Genomic DNA, 24,711 nt, shown 5'->3' on the forward strand with positions numbered 1-24,711 from the left:
TTGTGTACTTAAGTATTGTCCAGTAATGTGATAGTGATAACAGGACATCTGAGAGAGGAGAGCTGCCTCTGCACTCTCACTGATTGAAATAGATACAGAGATTTCTTAATCAATTAAATTATTAAAACCAAAGAGCTCTTGATTAAAGTATGTGTGTAGAGGGAGCAGTCTGAGCACAGCATAGGCCTTCTTACACCAACGACATGAATGAATAACAAGTGGGCCTACAGTCAGCCAGCCTCTATCAACCTCAACGGTCTCTTGCCCCTCCCCTTTTCCCTCCCCTTTTTCAATGTGCTGTTCAAATCAAATCAACTTGTATTTGTCACATGTGCCGAATACAAAAAAATAAAAATGAAGAATAGAAAAAAACAATTAAGGAGCAACAATAATAAAATAACAGTAGTGAAGCTATATACAGGGGGTACCGGGACAATGGATTCCATAACCAACAATGGATCTTTGCTGTAGGTAGTAGTACCAAAGATACTGATAACCTTTCATCTGTGGTAGAAGCCACTGATAGTGGCAGTGTAAAAAACGAAATAGAATGAATGTCATAAAGTATGCTTCTCTACTCTCCCTTCAGTTTCAATGGAAACATGACAACAGTTTCCATTCTAGGTTGTGAGCAGCCTCTGCTGGCCAAACTGGGTTTGAGGCCAATGGCCATGTGCAAGCAGCGCTGGAAAGGATCGGGACTGGGACCAACTACCATCAATCAGCCCATTCACTCATAGCAAAGCAGCAAAATCTGACTTGTGTGTGTGTGTTGACCAGGGCTGGGGTGCATTGTAGTTGCATTGCATGTGTGTGTACATGGTGTGCAATGCTCCTTCCATGCAACACAGAGCTGTGTCGTGATGACACTCTGTGTAATTCAGTCTTTACAATTGCGAGCAAGAATGAAATAAAGTCAAGGTCTGACATTCTGAAACTGTTGAATATCATGCTCTCTGTCATGTCATCTGTGGACATGATGTCGGTCTTCTCATCTATCCTTTCATGGTAAATGCATATGAATCCTTTTATTTTCACCCAAAGTACAACTGCTGTGAAGTGTGAACTCTGAAATATGGGACAATATGATGTGAATAATATAGTTAGCGTGTCTGTGAGATCCAGAAGCTTTTTGAAGCAGCCTGCTGTTTACCCCAGATGTTGTTACAGATAACGTTCTTGAAGTTGGTTTACATAACTTTGACTCTGCAACAACAAGTGGATGTCTCAGATTGATCCATCAAACGTTGAATTGGACACCATGTTCTGTTCTGTCTATGGTCTTACTAAGGTTGAGTCCCAAATGGCACCCTATTCCCTATTTGTGCATACGTTTTTAACAGATCCCTATGGGTCCTGGTAAAAACAATAGTGCACTATATAGGGAAAAGGGTGCCATTTGGGACGTACAGTTGAAGTCGGAAGTTTACATACACCTTAGCCAAATACATTTAAACTCAGTTTATCACAGTTCCTGACATTTAATCCTAGTAAAAATGCTCTGTCTTAGGTCAGTTAGGATCACCACTTTATTTTAACATAAAATATTATAACAATGTGAAATGTCAGAATAATAGTAGAGGATGATTATTTAAACTTTTATTTCTTTCATCACATTCCCAGTGGGTCAGAAGTTTACATACACTCAAATAGTATTTGGTAGCATTGCCTTTAAATTGTTTAACTTGGGTCAAACATTTCGGGTAGCCTTCCACAAGCTTCCCACAATAAGTTGGGTGAATTCTGTCCCATTCCTCCTGACAGAGCTGGTGTAACTGAGTCAGGTTGTAGGCCTCCTTGCTCACACACGCTTTTTCAGTTCTGCCCACACATTTTCTATAGGATTGAGGTCAGGGCTTTGTGATGGCCACTCCAATACCTTGACTTTGTTGTCCTTAAGCCATTTTGCCACAACTTTGGAAGTATGCTTGGGGTCATTGTCCATTTGGAAGACCCATTTGCAACCAAGCTTTAACTTCCTGACTGATGTCTTGAGATGTTGCTTCAATATATCCACATAATTTTCCTCCCTCATGATGTCATCTATTTTGTGAAGTGCACCAGTCCCTCCTGCAGCAAAGAACCCCCACAACATGATGCTGCCACCCCCGTGCTTCACGGTTGGGATGGTGTTCTTCGGCTTGCAAGCCTCCCCCTTTTTCCTCCAAACATAACAATGGTCATTATGGCCAAACAGTTCTATTTTTATTTCATCAGACCAGAGGACATTTCTCCAAAAGTACAATCTTTGTCCCCATGTGCAGTTGCAAACCATAGTCTGGCTTTTTTATGGTGGTTTTGGAGCAGTGGCTTCTTCCGGCCTTTCAGGTTATGTCGATATAGGACTCGTTTTACTGTGGATATAGATACTTTTGTACCTGTTTCCTCCAGCATCTTCATAAGGTCCTTTGCTGTCGTTCTGGGATTGATTTGCACTTTTCGCACCAAAGTACGTTCATTTCTTGGAGACAGAACGCGTCTCCTTCCTGAGCAGTATGACGGCTGCATGGTCCCATGGTGTTTATACTTGCGTACTATTGTTTGTACAGATGAACGTGGTACCTTCAGGCGTTTGGAAATTGCTCCCATGGATGAACCAGACTTGTGGAGGTCTACAATTTTATTCTGAGGTCTTGGCTGATTTCTTTTGATTTTCCCATGATGTCAAGCAAAGAGGCACTGAGTTTGAAGGTAGGCCTTGAAAGACATCCACAGGTACACCTCCAATTGAATCAAATGATGTCAATTAGCCTATCAGAAGCTTCTAAAGCCATGACATCATTTTCTGGAATTTTCCAAGCTGTGAGTTATAAGTGAAATAATCTGTAAACAATTGTTGGAAAAATTACTTGTGTCATGCACAAAGTAGATGCCCTAACCGACTTGCCAAAACTATAGTTTGTTAAATTTGAGGAGTGGTTGAAAAACAAGTTTTAATGACTCCAACCTAAGTGTATGTAAACTTCCGACTTCAACTGTAACCTAAAGCTGCACGGCTTCCTGACTGGGACAAGCAGGCACTTAACTGGAGGATATATGAAATGAGGCGGGTTCAAATGGAAATGAGGGCTATTACGCTTTATTTTACAGTTCGATTTTTACTTGGAATTTACTCAGAAATTGCAAGCTACAGTAATTACATAGTAACAAACAACTCACTATTTTATTTCATACTCACTGAAGCCAAGTGCCACTAAAAAGGCTATCATTAAATGGCTATCGTTACTATACAAATGATCAAAGAAGAGTTGTAGTGGTGTAAAATAAGGCCTATTTTCCATATTTCTTCTATATCCTGGTTCATTTCTTACACCCTTCTAATTGCTTTTTAAACCCCAGTTTTGGGTGTTCCTAACAGGGACATCCTCCACAGGTCTCCAGTAGCAGGGGCCAAACAGGGGCCTGGAAGATCTACAGTAAATAGAATCTAACTGTAAACACGTCTAAACTGACATTGATTTGACATCCAGTGTTGATATTCTCATTCGCAAACACATTTAAAAACCCATTTCAGAACTGTGGAATATTCCACCCTGCCGAATCTACCTCTGGCCCTTTTGATTTGTACATGTGGATTCAAATGGCTTCAAAGGGCAAAAGCCATCGGTGTGTACGTGTTAGTACTTTCTGTCTCCTCAGGCTATTTCAACAATCTTCATTAGCTAGAAGCCTGATATCATTACCCAGCAGCCTGCTTTCCATTGTAGGCCTCTGGTACATAAGCATGTCCCATATAACAAACTGTACATCCATTTGCCCCTCCAATCCCCTCCTACCACAGCTCAAGGAAATCATGGTTGTTAGTCAAGTAAGGTGAAATTACACAGCCTCCCTCGTATATAAACATATACTATGTTGTTGTTGTTGTTTTTAAAACACCAACAACAACACACAAATATTTATAATTAAATTCATAATCAAAATTACTCCCAAGAATGAAAAAATCCAATTATAAAACACACGCTGTAGATTAAATGACCTATTTGTGTTTATGATTGAGATGTTATTAACGTTGCAGATCATTGCTTTCCCAATTTCCTCCTCCCCATTTCACTCATTCTGCCCTGAGCTACACATTTCAACATTACCTACCTACACTCTTAGAAAAAATGGTTCCAAAAGGGTTTTGAGGCTGTCCCCATAGGAGAACCCTTTTTGGTTCCAGGTAGAACCCTTTTGGGTTCCACGCAGAACCTTCAAAAGGGTTCTAAATGGTCTCTTCAAAGGGTTCTCCTATGGGGACAGCCATATAACCCTTTCTGATTCTCGATAGCATCTTTTTTCTAAGAGTGTACACAATAGCCACAACTAGAAGTGAGCACATACAGAAAATTATAAACATTTCCATATTATTTTTCCCAGACCAAATTTCCCTCTCATAGAGGTATTTAGCTCAATAAGACATAAAAGTTCTATGAAAATATTGATAGCCTCAAAATGCATAAAAAATATTTCTTGAAAACTATTTCCCAATTAAAATAAATCAAACATGACACACATACTTTGAATTTGGAACGGTCATTTAATAGAGGCCATTCTAGGACACAATAATAGTACTTTTCTCCTGCATGTGTGTTTTCTCTTTGGTGTCTCAATACAAACCGACGCAGAAGCAGACCCAGCCTTGCAGCACTTTATGCTAAGTTAATTTACCCAAATACATCCACAGCGCCACCTTACAGCAACAGCTTAGTTAATGGAAACCTACTGATCCATAACAGTGGTGGTGCTAGACGTTGGCTGGAGGGCCAAGCAGGTATGAATGTTAATATCATTGATCGATCACAGGATTTGAAAGGAAGCATACGCCGGTGTGTTTAATTATAATTGCGTCAGGCCGGGCGGGCGGGCGGGAGTTTCGGCAGTGTTGTTATGGCAGCACGGCCCCCTTCTTGTATTTGACTAGGGTCACATCTCGCTCTCACCTTGCAAGTGTAATGCTATATTAAATGCCACTCATGTTAAGTGTGTTGTTGTGTTCTGTTGAAACCCTCCTGTCCTGAATGATGCAGTCACGGCATAATATAAAGGTTAAATTGAAAATTGTCCCTTCAAACAAGCAAGAGAAACCCTGCTATGATTGATATCCCTTCTCCTAACAGGGAAATACATGTTAGCGGAGTAGACCTCATGTTTTAGTCTCCTTCATACAATATATGTATATAATGTATTCTAATGTGTCTGGATTAAATGTGGAATGTGTCATTCTCAGGGGAATTGAAAAGGTCATAGGGAAAGATTAGGAGGTTTGGAGAGGGCCTGGGTTGATTAACCCCATGATAATTGCCTTAAATCACAACAATAAGGTTTGACGGGCTGAGCACCAGCTTGTGACATGTACACTTCACCCTGTTCATTGCTTTGACACTTTCACCAGCCAAAACAATTGTTGAGATTGTTATCTTTTAATATTGATACTGGTTATGATGATGATGATGAAGTCACAGGTCACACTGCCTTCAGTTTTATCAGCTTTCTCATACAGTTGAGCATACTCAGTGTATTTATTTCTGTCCTTAAAATAGTAATGATATAATATAGGCAAATAATTATTTTCACAGACCCTCATAACAGAACATCCTACTTTATGAATACAGATGTATGTAAACCTTTATGCCTTGGGACAAGACTATGAACACTGTACAAGCTTAATTTGAGTGTAGAGTCATGTACATTTAGTATAATCAGCCAGGATCCATTGCACAATACTGGACCTCTCTATATTCTTTATTTACAGGACAAGTCAATCAAATCTCCCCTTGCACAAGGAGGCAGTCTTTGGATCTTTTAATTTCCTAATTCAGATTTGGAGGAAAAACCATCCAGTCTTTCAGATGAAGTATCTCTCTTTATAGGCAAGGCTATGACACTCACATGGTCCAGAAGTGCAGGTTCAGGTGTTGGGGCTCCAGAGCGTGTATGGGGGCCGCTGTTGTACCACTACGTGGGGGTCTGAAGCCCGGCAGAGGGGGGTTGGGGGTGGAGAGGATGTAGTCAATACTGAATTTAATCTCCGGTTCTGGTTTATCCTGCTGGTTTGGGTTGAGGGGGGTGTGGTGACCTGGTCTGTGGTCAGGGCTGATGGGGCAGAAGGAGTCTGGTTTGGGGTTAGGGTTAGGATCGGACCGCCTGGTGGAGCTGCCGTGTTGGTTGTTGATGTTATTGTTCTTGTTATTGTCTACTGGGAGGAAAGGCTCCCCAGGCTCTCTGAAACCCATTTTCATGTTGCGTCGGCGCCGGCGACGCCGAAAGTTGCCGTTCTCGAAGAGGTCAAGCATGGACTCACAGCCAGTGGCGAATGTCCAGTAGTTGCCTTTCCCCTTCTCGTTTCCCTCCGTACGGGGAACCTAAAAAAAAGATATGTTTAAAAAGAAAACACAAATAAGAAAGTAGAAATAAACCCATAATAGGCTATTTGTGATCACGCTCAAATGTGAAAGCAACATACAGTACTGTATTGAAACAGTGTTTTGTCTGTTATCCTTTTTGCTTATAGGCTACAGTGTGCAAAAGACGCATTCGCTTACAATTCATAGAGTACATTTGTAAATGTGCATGTAAACGTGTATGACTGTTCACTGTCTCATTTGCGACCATATTATTGTAATATATTTTTAAACGTTTCATACAATATTGAATCAACAAGGATAAAATATTATAGTCTTGTTTTCTTCTGACTGATATAAAGTTAAACTTATATTGAAGAAAGTAATAAAATGTGTATCTTACTCTGTTTGATAATGATTCTTGATCAAGTGATCAACTATCATCGCACAACATATGTTAAAAAGTCCTTCACCTTAATGAAGCAGCTGTTGAGAGAGAGGTTGTGTCGTATGGAGTTTTGCCATGCCCTCTGGTTGGACCTGTAGTGGATAAAGGAAACAGTACATACACTACTCTGTCAAACTGAATTTGTGAAAGGTATCCAGCCACTTTTTAAGGAAAATGACCGTTGAATAGACATGTGAAGTTAAATAGACATGTGAAGCTCCTTACCTGTAGTAGGGAAAGCGTTTCATGATGAACTCATAGATCCCTGACAAGGTGACCCGGTGCTCTGGACTCTGCTGGATGGCCATGGCTATCAACGCTATGTAACTGAAGAGAGAGGGCAGACAGAGTTACAAAAAGTACAAAGATTTATTTGAATGAATATTTCTTGGTGTTCACATTGATATTCCCAAGAACAGGGTTGGGGAGTAAATTATTACATGTAATCAGTTACATGTAATCTGATGACAAAAACCTGCAATCACTAACATTACCAGCAAAAATATTATAATCAGATTACAGATACTTTTGAAAAACTAGATGATTACTTCTTGGATTACTTTTAAATTCAGAAAGGATGTTGGCAAAAAAAATACATTATGAAACGTTTCTGTTTTCTCAATGACATTCAATTCAGCATTGAAAGAAGGCACATGTTTAGCTTTGTTCCGCCTGATCAGGCTGTTATGGGATCCCGAGTGGCACAGCGGTCTAAGGCACTGCATCTCAGTGCAAGAGGAGTCACTATAATACCTGGTTTGAATCCAGGCTGTATCACATCCAGCTGTGATTCGGAGTCCCATAGGTCGGCACACAATTGGCCTGGGTTTGGCTGGAGTAGGCTGTCATTGTAAATAAGAATTTGTTCTTAACTGATTTGCCTTGTTAAATAAAAATTCAACTCTGAACACAAGTCAGAGAGGACACACCAAGCTTTTGTCTTCTTCTAATGATGCTTAAAGGGAAAGTTATAAAAAAAAAATAAGTAAAAGTAAACAGATTACATTACTGATTTTTGGTAATCCAAAAGTTACTTTACTGATTACAATTTTGGACAGGCAACTAGTAACCTTAAAATATTACACTTATAAAGTAACCTACACAACCCTGCCCAATAATATCTTGATAAGACTGATTAAAGTTACATTCAGGGTAAGTGGTCTAATATTCTTAATTATGATACTAATTCAAATTGGATAGTGTTGAGATTCCACAATCATCTGATTAAAATAATACAACAACATTTGATATTTAGGTTTTAGATTTGAAATGGCTTGCGTTGCATTCATTTGTGATTTATATTATGGTCTATAAAATACAAAAATAATATGAATTTGTTTTGTATTTTTTCAGTAGAACTAACTAAACATAATGTAATATCTTAGATCATGAATAAGGCTTCCATTATTTAAAATATAATAATGATATCATATAATAATTCCATTATTAATTCATTATATTAATCATAAGCATTCTACCTGTAAGCAGGTCGACACATCTTCTTGTCTTCATCCGTGCTGCAGGAAGGGTATCCGTCTCCATCATAGTTGAAGCAGTTATATGGATACTGCGAGTTATCAAACATGTCTACACTTCCACACTGGCTATTATAGGACTGCTTCATCTAATTAACAAATAAATTGCAGATTTTACCACCCTCCAAATTTAGACCAATAATACCAAGCAGTTGTTTTCTTTACAGATAATGTCAATGTTCTTCTACTCTACTCTAACATACTCTACTCATAGTGGTGGCATACTGAATGAAGTATACCTTCCCCCTTTGGTGATGAATAGATCTCTTGGAACCCCCACTCTCCTCCTCATCGACTGCCTCACTGTTGGGTTGGTCCCCAGGTAGGCTAGGCTAGCGCGGATAAGACATGCCATGCACCAAATGACTTGGCCAGCCCGACGCATGCAGCTTGTCCACTTGAACGTCTGAACCCGGGGCGTGATCAACTGGTAGCTAGACTAATCTCTGTCTCGCTTGAATCTGGGTGGTCTATAGACTATTTCGATTGTTGACTTTATGTTTTGTTTTGTTTCTTTTTATAGTCTAATCTACCAAACATGATTTAAACAACTAATCCAATACTAACAAACAACCTCCTTACATCTCCATCTCTCTCTTCCTATTTTTTTCTTTAGCCTAACTCTTTAAAGAGTGTGTGTTGTGTTGTGGTATGTTGTGCTTGTCCGACTTTTTTTCTCAACCAGTTATTTCTTTGGGGGGGGGGGGGGGGGGCTGGGGGGGGTTTCCTTGTGTCACAGACGTTTTAGTCAACAAGGATAGTTTTGTAGATGCAATCTATAATGCTGTATAATGGCCATAAATTGTGTTTCCGTGACTAAAAGAGGGGATGTGTGTTCTGAAGGGCTCCTAACAGGGCATTTTGGTCTCTCCCGGCGGCCGACGGAGACCGGAGAAAACAGCCCGCGGGCGCGAGGCCTCCGTGTGTGGCCTGCTGTGATCCAGTAGATTAATTGTTGTAGAGACCCTTTGTGTTCTTCTATCGATGCGACCAGAACAGTTTAAAAATGCAATTTTGTGTTTACTCCTTCGATACTAATGGGGCAAAGAAAGGGTCAACACTCAGGTCAATTTTAAAGTGGCAAATAAGATTGAACATTTTAGATGTCCATGTCCAAATAAAATAAAACTATTCTTAGATCATGGAATTGGGCACATTTTGAAACAAAATTATTTGAGCTATTTTGTTTAATTTGTAAAATGCACAGCTACACCCTAATTGCTGGCAGCCTAGGTAGGCCCATACCAGCAAATGTGGTGTGTTTAATCAGGTGTCAACCCATTTGAAACAATGAAGTGTCCACATCTCTCAAATATATTGTCTTTACATTTGGAGCCATGGCATATCCTCTCTGTATGTCACTGACCGCTGTGACCTGTGGTTGGTCTCCCTCAACATTATTTAGCAAATAAAGTGATTAACCAGTTACTCTAATTGCCAAAACCCAAGATCTATTCTAAAATGCCAGTACACTTATTCCCTTTCATTAGTGATGCAGTGAAATCAATTGCACCACCGTTTTCAGGAGCAAATCCAGGGCTTGGGTTGACTGCCCACGTGGTCAAACAAGGAGAGTCACTCTATCATAGAATTAGAACCAGATTCCAGAACTATGCCCAGTCTGTTGGCTTTAGCAGTTCTATTCTACGGTCCCTTCATCGGGGCAGTGCAGGGGTAAATGAGTGGGATCAGGATCAGATAAGGTGTCCTGTTGGTCGGATCCCTGGCTCATTCCCATGACGATGTTTCCTCTGCCGCCTGTCTGCGGTGGGGCTGATTACCCTAGTTAGGCCTGTGGTCCCTGTCCCTTAGATGTTTGTCTCAGAACGCATCCCAAATAGCACCATATTCCCTTCATAGTGCACTACTTTTAACCAGGGCCAATAGGGTGCTGGTCAAAATAAGTGCGCTATAAAGGGAATAGGGTGCCATTTGGGGCGTACACTCAGACTGGGTTCCTCCATTCATGAGCAATCCTTTGGATGCATTTATAAACCATAGTGGAGGCATTCCAGGGGCTGTGAGGGGCTAGGGAAAGGTTATCAAAACACAAAAACCAAACTGTAAACATGTTCATGTTGGGGCGCTGAGGGCCATCTGCATTAGTACTGTGGTAGGCCTATAGACATCGTTACTGACCAGGCTCTGTAGTCTGAACATACAGACAAATACAGCTGAGATATTCCTTTTCTGTAACAGCCAATGACTTCTGTGTCTGTGCTGCCTACAAGGATCAGAATCAAGTTCAAGTTCTTTTGCCCCGTCTCATCATTATTTTTCAATGTATCTAGTCTATGTTTCAGATATAACTAATAAAGTTAAATGACACGTTTAAATGCACATTTTGTTTTATTGCACCTTTACGATGTTGCAAACAAAACTCCACAGAAACAATGAACTGCTGAAAAATAAGCATTTTAGCTGCAGTCAGAACCACAGCCTCTAATGTTGTCCATACCTCCGTCTATACATAAAGTATCAACACAGACAGACGTATGGAAACACGTATTCTGTATATAGCTTCTGATCAGGAAATAATAGTTCCCATAAATACCCTTTCAGTCATGATCCCAAACATTCAAGTATTTCTATCATTGCACAGGCACTAGGTTTATCTACTGTATATATATGAACCTTCAGTAACATTAACTGAAATGTTTTCTCCAGCAAAGCAGATCTGCAGTTGGAAAGTTAAGAAATGTACATCCTGCATATCTGTAGACAACATTGACATCTGGACATCATACATACATCACACCCTAAAGGAATATTCATCCTACAAAAATCTTGGTGTCACATTTGGCTTCTTAGTACCAAAATTGAGGACTGACTAAACTTTAATTTTAAAATCGTCCTCAAATAATAGAATAATCTATGAGCCAAAGAAAAATAAGAGAAAAGTACAATGGAGGATATGCTGTAGTGTGAATCACTTTGAATCAGATTAATTGTTGTAATTTAAACAGGAAAGGGCCTTCCCCAAACTGTTGCCACTAAATTGGAAGCACAGAATCGTCTAGAATGTCATTGTATGTTGTAGCGTTAAGATTTCCCTTCACTGGAACTAAGGGGCCAAGCCCGAACCATGAAAAACAGCCCCAGTTGGCACTATGCATTGAGGCAAGTAGCGTTCTCCTGGCATCCGCCAAACCTAGATTCGCCCGTCGGACTGCCAGATGGTGAAGCCTGCCATTTCGTGGCTGAGCCTTTGTTGCTCCTAGACATTTCCACTTCACAATAACAGCACTTACAGTTTACCAGGGCAGCTCTAGCAGGTCAGAAATTTGACAAACTGACTTGTTGGAAAGGTGGCATCCTATGACGGTGCCATGTTGAAAGTCACTGAGCTCTTCAGTAAGGCCATTCTACTGACACTATTTGTCTATGGAGATTGCATGGCGGTGTGCTCGATTTTATACAGCTGTCAGCAACAGGTGTGGCTGAAATAGATGAAAGCACTAATTTGAAGGGGTCTCCACATACTTTTGTATATATAGTGTATCTGCAGAGCAAGCGGGTTTGAGGGTCATCCTATTGTGTGGATGAAGGGGGGGTGGGTTGAATAATGAGGAAACAATGCATACAAAAATCCATAAATGTATCATTCTTGTGCAATTTATTTCTATCGGCTACATTTAGGTTTTTCATTCATTCTTTTTAGGCTATCTGGCATTAGTGCATATTGTGTAAGCTTTAGAGCCTAACTGTATGCCCACCAAACAGCCTACAGCCAAATGCTTTTGGGAACAGCCAGAAAAAGTTAAAGTCGATCCACTGAGGCAAAAAGGATAATGTCGGAGTTTAATTCAATAAAATAAAAGCTGCGAAATGGAGAGTTGTTGGTGGCAAAGGAGTATGACTGCAGTGCCGACTATGTTATGTGTGATGATTCTTTACATTTTATTGAACCTTTATTTAACTAGGCAAGTCAGTAAAGAACAAATTCTTATTTACAATGATGGCCTACCCCAGCCAAACCCTAACCCGGACGACGCTGGGCCCAATCACGGCTGGTTGTGATACAGCCTGGAATCAAACCAGGGTCTGTAGTGACACCTCTAGCACTGAGATGCAGTGCCTTAGACCGCTGCGCCACTCGGGAGCCCACTCAAGGCGTGCTATACAAATTCAACAGTCACAAGACCAGGACATCAAATAGGCCTATGGCAAGTCAAGGGAACTATAGCCTACTGTTCAGATGGGTTAAATGGAAACTGAAAACTGGACATTGACTGTAGGTCTATAACCTTTCACATGACCTTAATATTAACTCCTGCAGAATTAAGCATTTTTTGCAGTCAAATAATACACCAAATTCAAATGTATCTTACATTTTGACTCGGAAACAGGAGTGGGGAAATATGATTGATTTCTTAGAGCATCTTGAGAGAATCCAAATCTGCAGTTAGGGACCTTCTGTAGAGGTGCTATTTTTATCAGCATCATAAAAGCTGATAGGTCTAGTATTTCAACCACCTTAACTGCCATTTAATTTACTCTGTTATCATGCACCCTTCTCCCCTCAGCAGCCTCCTGTGAAACCACATAAAATATGTATCCAAGCTGACCTGAAATCTTATCAGAAACATCTTGGGTCATTTCTACAGCTTTCTATTTCCTTACAACAGGTCAAACTGATAAAATTTGGACATTTTACACAGAAAATCTTTGCTGTTTATTTTTTGTTAATGCATTTTCTCCCCAGTCCCTAAACGTCTTTGCTTCGGGAAAGAAATTGCGACGACAAAGAAAAGTTTACTGATGTCAACTACATAGATAGAAGCATTCATTCTATCAATTGATGAAATTATTCTGGTGAGCAAGGGTTTATTTTAGTCTTCTAGGTCCACATATAATGACAAAAGAAAAGCAGCATGTATTATAGTCTAATTATAGACAAGTTGACTAACAAATAGCCTACCGAAATGTCGGTAATTATAAGCAGAAACATATTTTGAAAAAATCCTGCACCCCTGTCAAAAAATCGTTCTGCCATCTCTGACCGTAGCCTACAGCATAGTTGGGCGGTTGCGTATGGGTTATTAGCAATGGTGGGCAGGTGAACAAACAGCTGACCTACAGACCACTATTGTACATGCACTAGAGCTGCCCTCTACTTGACCAACTAAGAACCGCACATCTGTAGAGTCTCTCTCGCTCCCTCTCTTGGTCTCCTGACCACTTAGGGCTGTATTCAATCTGTATAGTGGAAGTTCAGCGTTACAGTGTGCTTGATATTTAAAGGCAATGTTCCCACATTAGCGGAAACTGCATTCATGGTAAACAATGCAGATGTCAGCTCAATAGCACATTAACTTTATATTTCTAGAGCATTTATTTAACCATTATTTAACTATGCAAGTTAAGAACAAATTCTTATTTACAATGACAGCCTACCCTGGCCAAACCCAGACGACACTGGGCCAATTGTGCGCCGCCCTATGGGACTCCCAATCACGGCCGGTTGTGATACAGTCTGGAATCAAACCAGAGTCTGTAGTGACGCCTCTAGCTCTGAGATGCAGTGCCTTAGACCGCTGCGCCACTTGGGAGCTTCAGCGATACAGATTGACTAGAGCCCCCAGTCCTGTTGATAGAAAAATGATGTGGGTCTCATTTATTTCAACCAATTAATATGAAATACAATAAATACTCTCGGGACAGGAAGCATTTGAAAGATGAAAAGCAGAAGACACATTTTGCAGTAAACCCTCCAATGAAATATCTCTTAAATTAATACAAAAAACACATCAACAACAATGTAAAAGAGCAACAGAAGTTATAAAACATTTTGCAATAAATTGTTCATTAAGACACAGAGTCGATCTCCGATACGCATATCGTTTGCACACCTGTGACAGGTCCCAACAATGTGTAGAAACACAATATTCAGTTGACAGCAGAAGGAATAATACCAGCCTTGGAATTCACTGAATTCAAAAATGTCTCCTGAACAAGACAAGCGGCTCACGCAAGACTTTCATGATCTGTGGTGCTGTGGTGGGAGATGATCGATTGGTTGGGAGGTTACACTGTTATTTAAGGGGCCTATGGGGATGGTGGTCAAAACCGGTTCAGTCCGGTTTAATCTGGTCCAGTCCAATCCAGTTCAATCCAGTCCAGTCTGATCGACTCTAGTTCCGTACGGTTCGATCCAATCCAGTCTGGTCCATTCCAGAACAGTCCAGGCCTCCCAGCTACCTCCCCCTGGGTGATGTGTGCATCTGAGCCCCCTTCCTCTCCCCAGCCAGGTCATCCTCCACAACATTACTATAGCCCTCCTTCTCGATGCAGTCTGCCAGGACGTTGAGTGTGTGGCGTAGGCGTCTGTCCATAGCCTCCAGGTGGGGCTGGATGAGGATGGGGATCAGTTTGTCCCTCAGCAGAGACTCAGACATCAGACCACTCAGCTGGTACTCCTCCTTGGCCAGCAGCTGCAGACGCAGGTGGGTCGACTTCTTCACTCTGGAGAGACAGGAGGGGTCAGGAGGGAATGGAAGAAGTTCATTAACGCTTTATGATTGTAACTTCATATAAAGTCATTAACTCCCATAGAGAATGATAGAGATTTCATCTTTATATACACTGAGCGTACAAAACATTAAGGACACCTGCTCTTTCCAAGACATAGACTGACCAGGTGAATCCAGGTGAACGCTATAATCCCTTATTGATGGCACCTGTTAAATCCACTTCAATCAGTGTAGATGAAGGGGAGGAGACGGGTTAAAGAAGGATTTTTAAGCCTTGAGACAATTGAGACATGGATTGTGTATGTTTCCCATTCAGAGAGCGAATGGGAAAGACAAAAGATGGAAGTGTCTTTGAACGGGGTATGGTAGTAGATCCCAGGCACATCAGTTTGAGTCAAGAACAAGGGTTGCAACTCAATATTAGGAAGGTCTTCTTAATGTTTTGTACACTCAGTGTATGTCCCATTATGGTGTCTGTGAGCACACAGGCATTTTGAAGTAGTCAATTTTCTTCTTCTACTACTTCTATGAGTTAGCAAACAAACTGAAAGGGTGCATACTGCCACCTAAAGTGTGTTGTTTGAACAAGTATGAAGCCAAGGTTGGCTATTTACTGCCACCTACAGTTATGGAATGTTTGCTCACGAGTATAGTTCATTGGCTGAGCCCTCCTGATGACCTGGATGGAATTATGTGATCCTTCCTTAACCCATAGGAAGTCCCACCCAGTTGAATACTTAGCAATGTCCATGCCAAAATGGGTTTTAACCTCTATGTCAACTCCTGATAAGTGAAAAGTTAGGTTAAGTGTGTTGCGGTTCACCAGTCACAAGTAAATGCTCTTGATGTATACATGCCAATGATACACCAAAAATGTCAGTTCATGGAAAAGATTGATAAAGTTACTGACCTGCAACATTGGCTTAAAGGCACCAGGATAGACACCTCATCATGGGAATGCTTTCCAAACCCTCTCCCGTTGTCCAGGTGGATTATGAAGCTCTCATTGCCAAACTTCTCAAACGTCTCATAGTGATGACGATCCATGTTGCCTGAGGAGAGACGCCATTTTATAATGGAGCCATCTCACTGGGCAAAAACTGGTTGAATCAACGCTGTTTCCACTTTCATTTCAACCCAAAAATTCGATATGATGACGTTAAATCAACGTATTGGAATATCTTCTTTCACCCAACTTTTAACCTAAATCCAATGACATGATGATATTTTTGGTTGATTTCATGTTGAATTCACGTTAGCTGAACTGACGTCTGTGCCCAGTGGGATGTCGCTGTGCTCTGAGTGTGTGTGTGTTTTAGGAGGTGTGGTCTCACCCATGAGGAAGTCAAAGATGGTCATGTCCATGATGTCCAGCAGACGGGTGCCGCTGTCATAGGGCGGAGTCTGTTTCACCTCTTCACAGTAGTCAGGGTCCACCTCCCACCTGCAGAAACAGACACAGAGAGGTCGTCATTAGAAACCTGTTGGGTTCTCACTTCCCCTGCACACGTCTTTCCACTTGTATTTTCTTGGAACTACAGTAACTTGTCTTTTCACCTGTACTTCTCAGTGCTTGTCAAACTCTTAAAGTAAATGCTTTTCTTTTAAATAAATGTATTTTGTATTTTATTATGTTATGCTTTCTACATATGCATTGGTTTCTTACTCTGCTTTCTTGCGTTTGTGGTAGGATCGTCTCCAGGGGTTCCTCCAGGTCTTACGTTTGGCCAGGGCCAGGTCTGGGAGGAAGGCAGCCAGGGAACCCTCGATCTGGTCCGGCTTACCGCACAGAGCATGCTCTGTAGAGCAGTAGTACGAACACTCCCCATAGAAACAGATGTTGTTGGCTGGGAAATTAGAGTTTATATGAACGGATTTGTTGGGGATATTGATTTGTTCATTTGGTGGTCAATAGCATCATCTACTGTTCATAAACTGAAATGCAGCTGACATGATTTTAACGCAGCATAAGCTTCCTTCGCCAGCTTCATTGCTCAAGACGGCTGTGTTTGAATCTCAGACTACTGTCCTAGGTTTAGTACCTGGTGATATGAAGAAGGTTTTCCACAGCTTCTTGTCCCTGGTCATGTCTTTGATCTCTTTAGTCATATTCAGCAGTCTGCCAGCTACAGGAGGGACACGACGGAAGTCCAGGATTCTGCAAGAGGACAAAGAGAGGAAGATATTTAGATTTGGCTTTTTAGATCCTGAAATGATCAATCACTCCCTCACTAATTCAACCAATGAGGAATGCCATGATACTTAAGGTCCACATGCTATGGTACCATATTTCTACTATCCTTCTACGTGTAAAGTGCACTGTTGTTTCTTATTAACCACCAGAGGGAGCTGTGACACCGCTTCCAACTGCTTCAGTAACAGCCTAGGGCGGCCATCACAGAAATATCTAAATTATTTCACTTCAACAGCTCAAATACAGTAACTGTAGTCTAAATCAGCAATGATAATAATCTAATCAACCATGCTTGGTCTTAATGTCTTCCTGTACACCATGTGTAGTTCTGCTACATGTTATGTCTCTATTCTACTCTACTGCAATGTGGGAGGGAGACAGGTGTTTAGAGAACACGTGAGAGCTGGACAAGTGGCTCTGAGGATGATTCATCTGTGTGTGCGCCCAGGTATGTGTGTGAATGTGCACAGAATATTTCAGTGTGTTGGCGCAGATGTGTATGTGTGTGTACGTGCCGTGAATGTGTGTATGCATGAACTATGCGTGTGTTCGCCGCATACAGTATTCTCAGCGCGTGTGAGACCACTCCAGGGACATGTGGAGATGGAATCTTCTAATGTGAACCTCCTTCCTCCCTCTGTCTTTCTGAGTGCTGTCATGCCTGTCTCTATGCATGCTACACACTCATTCAGAGAGAGAGAGAGAGAGAGAGAGAGAGAGAGAGAGAGAGAGAGAGAGAGAGAGAGAGAGAGAGAGAAAGAAAGAAAAAGAGAGAGATAAAGAAAAAGAGAGAGAAAGAAAAAGAGAGAGAGAGCGAGAGAGAAAAATAGAGAGAAAGAAAAAGAGAGAGAAATAGAGAGAGAGAGATAAAGAGAGAGCGAGAGAGGGAGAAAGAGAGGGGGAGAAAGATAAAGTGGGGGGAGAGAATGAGCAAAAGCACTCCAAGTTACAAATTGCCCCGTCATGTTGCACAGCGTGACAGAGAGCATGTGTAAGAAGAGAGACTGTGTGTGTGCGGTTTGTGTGTGCATTCAAGTGTGTGTGTGTGTGTGTGTGTGAGCCATGTTTCCTTCCCTCTGGCTGTCAGATGTTACTGTGCCGTACCGCACCGCACAGCCCTATGGGGGATCTGCCATGCAAACAAGGAAGAAGTGCTGGATTCAATTTCCCCCCTCGTCACTCACTGCTCTTATCCCTCCTCCCTCCCCCTTCTTCCTCCTCCTCCTCCTCTTCCCCCCATCCCACATCATTTCAAAGGGAGCCGAGACCAAATTTAAGACAGCATTTCCCCCTTTTAATCCAATCAGATAATTAATGGAGCGTAGAGCCTGGCTTAAAAGCCCAAATGGAAAGTGTGTGCATGTGTGTGTGGGCATTACTGTATGTGCATGTGTGTGTGTGCGTTACTGTATGTGTGTGTGTGTGTGTGTGTGTGTGTGTGCATTACTGTATGTGTGTGTGTGTAGCTGTGGCCTCCTGGGACAGCAGACAAAGCAGCCTCAGCGTCAGTAGTCAGCCCGTACCCAATGGCAATGCTGAAGCTTTCATTTAGACCAGAAACCAAATGTGAAAAACTAAACAGCTGCTTTTGGCTAACCCTAGTCCCTGCCTTCCTTATATTTAGAAAGGAAGCAGGGCTTTTCATGCCTTTGGTTTCCTCTCCCCCTTACCCACAATGCATGCCTGAGTGTGTGTGTGTGTGTGTGTGCCAACTGGGTCTAGTGCCGTACCAGATGTGTGGCAGACTGTCTGCTATTGCTGCTGCTGAATGGTGATATTGTGCCTCCAGGCAGACACAGCTTTATCCAGCTTTATACTCTATGTACTCTGTGTGTGTGTGCATGCGTGCGTGCAAGTGTGCTTCTCTAGTGCCACTTGAATGGACCTGGTTGTGTCAGGGACAACATTTAATTCCACAGATGTGAAAGCCTAAGAGATAACAAGTACATTATCATCACCATCTTCACATCACAGCTGTGTAGACTACAACTGTTGTGTCTGAACATACAAGAGCCAGACAAAGCAAAGGCTTGCTGTGTGAAAAGACCTGCGGCAGGAAAAAAGAAACAACCAACAAACCGTGACGACAGAGGTGCAACATGCACTGACTCAAAATAATCTCCCACAAACACAGGTGGGAAAAGGCTGCCTAAACATGATCCCCAATCAGAGACAACAATAGACAGCTGCCTCTGAATGGCAGTATTATTATAATACGGAGCTAAACCATCATGGCAGTATTATTATAATACAGAGTGAAACCATCATGGCAGTATTATTATAATACAGAGTGAAACCATCATGGCAGTATTATTATAATACAGAGCGTAACCATGGCAGTATTATTATAATACAGAGTGAAACCATCATGGCAGTATTATTATAATACAGAGTGTAACCATCATGGCAGTATTATTATAATACGGAGCTAAACCATCATGGCAGTATTATTATAATACGGAGCAAAACCATTATGGCAGTATTATTATAATACAGAGTGAAACCATCATGGCAGTATTATTATAATACAGAGTGTAACCATCATGGCAGTATTATTATAATACAGAGCGTAACCATGGCAGTATTATTATAACACACAGTGTAACCATCATGGCAGTATTATTATAATACGGAGTGTAACCATCATGGCAGTATTATTATAACACACAGTGTAACCATCATGGCAGTATTATTATAATACAGAGCTAAACCATCATGGCAGTATTATTATAATACAGAGTGAAACCATCATGGCAGTATTATTATAATACAGAGCTAAACCATCAAGGCAGTATTATTATAATACAGAGTGTAACCATCATGGCAGTATTATTATAATACAGAGTGAAACCATCATGGCAGTATTATTATAATACAGAGTGTAACCATCATGGCAGTATTATTATAATACAGAGTGAAACCATCATGGCAGTATTATTATAATACAGAGTGAAACCATCATGGCAGTATTATTATAATACAGAGCTAAACCATCAAGGCAGTATTATTATAATACAGAGTGTAACCATCATGGCAGTATTATTATAATACAGAGTGAAACCATCATGGCAGTATTATTATAATACAGAGCTAAACCATCATGGCAGTATTATTATAATACAGAGTGTAACCATCATGGCAGTATTATTATAATACAGAGTGTAACCATGGCAGTATTATTATAATACAGAGTGTAACCATCATGGCAGTATTATTATAATACAGAGCGTAACCCATGGCAGTATTATTATAATACAGAGCTAAACCATCATGGCAGTATTATTATAATACAGAGTGTAACCATCATGGCAGTATTATTATAATACAGAGCTAAACCATCATGGCAGTATTATTATAATACAGAGTGTAACCATCATGGCAGTATTATTATAATACAGAGTGAAACCATCATGGCAGTATTATTATAATACAGAGCTAAACCATCAAGGCAGTATTATTATAATACGGAGCTAAACCATCATGGCAGTATTATTATAATACAGAGTGAAACCATCATGGCAGTATTATTATAATACAGAGCTAAACCATCAAGGCAGTATTATTATAATACAGAGTGTAACCATCATGGCAGTATTATTATAATACAGAGCTAATACAGAGCTAAACCATCATGGCAGTATTATTATAATACAGAGCTAATACAGAGCTAAACCATTATGGCAGTATTATTATAATACGCAGTGTAACCATCATGGCAGTATTATTATAATACAGAGTGAAACCATCATGGCAGTATTATTATAATACAGAGTGAAACCATCATGGCAGTATTATTATAATACAGAGTGTAACCACATGGCAGTATTATTATAATACAGAGTGTAACCATCATGGCAGTATTATTATAATACAGAGTGTAACCATGGCAGTATTATTATAATACAGAGTGTAACCATCATGGCAGTATTATTATAATACAGAGCTAAACCATCAAGGCAGTATTATTATAATACAGAGTGTAACCATCATGGCAGTATTATTATAATACAGAGTGTAACCATCATGGCAGTATTATTATAATACAGAGCTAAACCATCAAGGCAGTATTATTATAATACAGAGTGTAACCATCATGGCAGTATTATTATAATACAGAGTGAAACCATCATGGCAGTATTATTATAATACAGAGTGAAACCATCATGGCAGTATTATTATAATACAGAGTGTAAACCATCATGGCAGTATTATTATAATACGGAGCTAAACCATCATGGCAGTATTATTATAATACAGAGCTAAACCATCATGGCAGTATTATTATAATACGGAGCTAAACCATCATGGCAGTATTATTATAATACAGAGCGTAACCATCGGCAGTATTATTATAACACACAGTGTAACTATTATGGCAGTATTATTATAATACGGAGATTAACCATCATGGCAGTATTATTATAATACGGAGTGTAACCATCATGGCAGTATTATTATAATACAGAGCGTAACCCATGGCAGTATTATTATAATACGGAGCTGTAACCATCATGGCAGTATTATTATAATACGGAGCGTAAACCATCATGGCAGTATTATTATAATACGGAGTGTAACCATCATGGCAGTATTATTATAATACAGAGCTAAACCATCATGGCAGTATTATTATAACACAGAGCGTAACTACCATGGCAGTATTATTATAATACGGAGTTGTAACCATCATGGCAGTATTATTATAATACGGAGCGTAACCATCATGGCAGTATTATTATAATACAGAGCGTAAACCATGGCAGTATTATTATAATACGGATTGTAACCATGGCAGTATTATTATAATACGGATTGTAACCATGGCAGTATTATTATACAGTAATACCCATTTGTTTGCCTCTCTTACAACCAGGAGATTTTCCTATGATCATTAATGCGTTCTCAACAGGCAGGTAGGTCATAAAGCCTTGTAAAGCCAGTGGAGTTCCAAAGCAGACAGACAGGCAGACAGACAGACAGACAGACAGACAGACAGACAGACAGACAGACAGACAGACAGACAGACAGAAAGACAGACATAGCTGGGTGATTGGGTTAGCTAGGCTGGCAGCAGTCATTGTTAAATCAGATGTGTGCCTTTATTTTTACTTGTTTTATTTAACCCTTATTTTACCAGGTAAGTTGACTGAGAACGACCTGGGGAATAGTTACAGGGGAGAGGAGGGGGAATGAATGAGACAATTGGAAGCTGGGGATGATTAGGTGATTGATGGTATGAAGGCCAGACTGGGGATTTAGCCAGGACACTGGGGTTAACACCCCTACAATAAGTGCCATGGGATCTTTAGTGACCACAGAGAGTCAGGACACCCGTTTAACGTCCCATCCGAAAGACAGCACCCTACACAGGGCAATGTCCCCAATCACTGCCCGGGGCATTGGGATAATGTTTTTTTAGACCAGAGGAAAGAGTGCCTCCTACTGGCACTCCAACACCACTTCCAGCAGCATCTGGTCTACCATCCAGAGACCGACCAGGACCAACCCTGCTTAGCTTCAGAGGCTGCAGGGTGGGATGCAGGGTAGTATGCTGCCTGAGTCCCAAAAAGCATCCTATTCTCTAAATAGTGCACTACTTTTGACCGGAGCCCTATGGCCTTTCTACTGTTATAGGCCACATCCCAAATGGCACCCTATTTTCTACATAGTGCACCATAGGGCTCTGGCAAAAGTAGTGCACTATGTATGAAATAGGGTGTCAGGGATGCAGCCTATTACAACAGGAAGGCAGTGCTCAGCAACTCAGTGAGTATGACTCATGGGCCTCCTGATGTTTCGAGCTTAATAGAGGAACACACAGAAGTCTGCCTGCTAACAAACTGTTCCTCAGATATACAGACATGATGCGTGTTTATACCTGCTGCTAACATGCGTCCTTTTTCCTGATCTTGTTCACATACTGATTGCGCCCACATTTTCAGACATGCGTTTTACACATGGTAGTAAAATGTGTCTCTTATCCGTCCACTGGGTCCACATTGTGACCAGATTTAATGGTCCTACCTTGTATGCACATCTTTTGACAGATATTCTTTATTTATTTTAAGACACATATTGATGCCATAAGTCAATGGTGCCACCTTACAATGATTTTAGACGATGGGATAATGATGATTTCACTGTCCAGATCTGTCTAAACTTGTAAGATATCCAGACACAATGCGTGCCTTACTACATCCGGAGGTGGTCAGGAAGATCTGATCACAATCAGATCACTAATGCATCTTTTAATCATCTACACCTGTCCAGATATATGGGCATATTCAGAATGTGGACAAGACATGGACAAGGGTGCATGTTAGTACCAGGTATAAACGGGGCCAGAGAGACACCTATACAAACACACAGAGATAAAAACAGTGCACGCACGCACTGACACACACACACACACCCTGTGGATTCTTTGGTGTCAGGTACAGGTGTGTGTGTGTGATTTACCTGTCCAGATGAAAGGCAGCGATCTCAGCATTGTGTCTCTCAAAGTCCGAGAAGTAGAAGAAGTCAGGGGGCGTCTCCTGCTCCCGGGTCTGCCTGCAGGGGAAAGGGCAGAGGTCAGGGGTTATAACATCGTTCTCTTAGCCCCTTACAAGAAAACAAGCTCTGGGTAGACGTTGTCCTTAGGCACAGATCTAGGATCAGCTTCTCCTCCCTAAAACCACTTGATTTCAAATGTGGAAAATCACATGTGAAGTGTTCCAAAAATAGGTTCTTCTGAAAGGGCAATGATGTTCTTGGGATGTTTTATTTCTAGCTCACATGTTGTCTCGTGTAGTTTCATGTAGTTTTAGTTGCCATTTTGCATCCCTGTTGTAAAAACAAAATTCAGATGAGATCATGTTTTCACATTTGTAGTTTCATGTTATCACAAGTTGCTTTAACATGTTGTCACATGTCACCATATTAACGTCACATGAGATCACATGTGAAATTCATGTGTTTTTTCTGTAAGGGTGACCTCAGATCAGTGTCAAGAGGCCAACTTCAGCCAAGTCCTATACGGAACAAAGACACACTGCCTGCCACAATACCAAGGCCCCTCTCTGGAGCTCTAACAGAGGTGAAGCCACAATTGAAGCTGTGTGGATCGTATTGTGGCTTCGTGTTTGTGACTGGAGAGACTCAAGGTTAGAGAATCCACTACCGTACTTTACCTATTTCTGGAGCCCCATGATCCTCCCTGGATTCCACACACATTCTGACTGAAAGCTCTGACTCTGTATAAAAGCAGCTTTGTAAGGCTTAACCCTCTCACAGGGCCCAACAGACCGGACCAACCGAGGTGCAAAGTAGTCAAAGGCATTGAAGGTGACGAAATACAAACAGACACTTTGGTACCTGTAGATTGTCAACGAGCTGACTCAGAAGTTATGTTTTTCAGAACAGACATGATAGCAAGTTGAATTGCAGTTCATGAACTCAGGGACTCACGGAAAAAACATACCACAAGACATACAAAATCTAAGTGTAATCAGGGTATTTCGCTGACTAATAGAAGGAATGTAGCTGAGATGGGACTTTTCCATCACTGTAAAATCAATGACATGCCTCATACATGCCTCTGTTGTTTACATAAGCTGTAGAAGAACAAAACACAATACAGAGAAAGTAGTTTCAGGAGAAATAGGTCTGCAACCTCTTCCACATCCATACCTACTCTGCAGGCCGTATCTCATCAGCTGAGGAGAGGTAGTGAGCAGAGGAGAGGAGGATTGGA

At 41.0% G+C, this 24,711-nt stretch overlaps 2 protein-coding genes across 2 annotated transcripts in view; both read right to left on the reverse strand.

The window, feature by feature from the left end:
- Positions 1-4,502: 4,502 nt before the first annotated feature.
- foxl3 (forkhead box L3) lies at positions 4,503-8,791 on the reverse strand. The gene is made up of 4 exons (XM_014179707.3): positions 8,253-8,791; positions 7,000-7,101; positions 6,800-6,866; positions 4,503-6,347 (listed from the first exon to the last, which is right to left on the reverse strand). Exons 1-4 carry the CDS (start codon positions 8,396-8,398, stop codon positions 5,871-5,873), a joined length of 792 nt encoding a protein of 263 aa, XP_014035182.1. The 5' UTR covers positions 8,399-8,791; the 3' UTR covers positions 4,503-5,870.
- A 1,848-nt stretch (positions 8,792-10,639) lies between these two features.
- Positions 10,640-24,711, reverse strand: part of LOC106589575 (extracellular serine/threonine protein kinase FAM20C) — a 68,038-nt gene continuing 53,966 nt past the window's right edge. Inside the window, exons 4-9 of the mRNA XM_014179708.3 lie at positions 23,436-23,528; positions 16,825-16,940; positions 16,449-16,629; positions 16,117-16,226; positions 15,693-15,834; positions 10,640-14,774 (exon numbers count right to left, since the gene is read on the reverse strand). Coding sequence (XP_014035183.1) covers positions 14,507-14,774; positions 15,693-15,834; positions 16,117-16,226; positions 16,449-16,629; positions 16,825-16,940; positions 23,436-23,528 — 910 coding nt within the window. The 3' untranslated portion in view covers positions 10,640-14,506. The remainder of the gene's footprint in view (positions 14,775-15,692; positions 15,835-16,116; positions 16,227-16,448; positions 16,630-16,824; positions 16,941-23,435; positions 23,529-24,711) is intronic.

Source organism: Salmo salar, chromosome 28 (genome assembly GCF_965601325.2).
Source record: "Salmo salar chromosome 28, fSalSal1, whole genome shotgun sequence".
NCBI classification, from domain to species: Eukaryota; Metazoa; Chordata; class Actinopteri; order Salmoniformes; family Salmonidae; genus Salmo; species Salmo salar.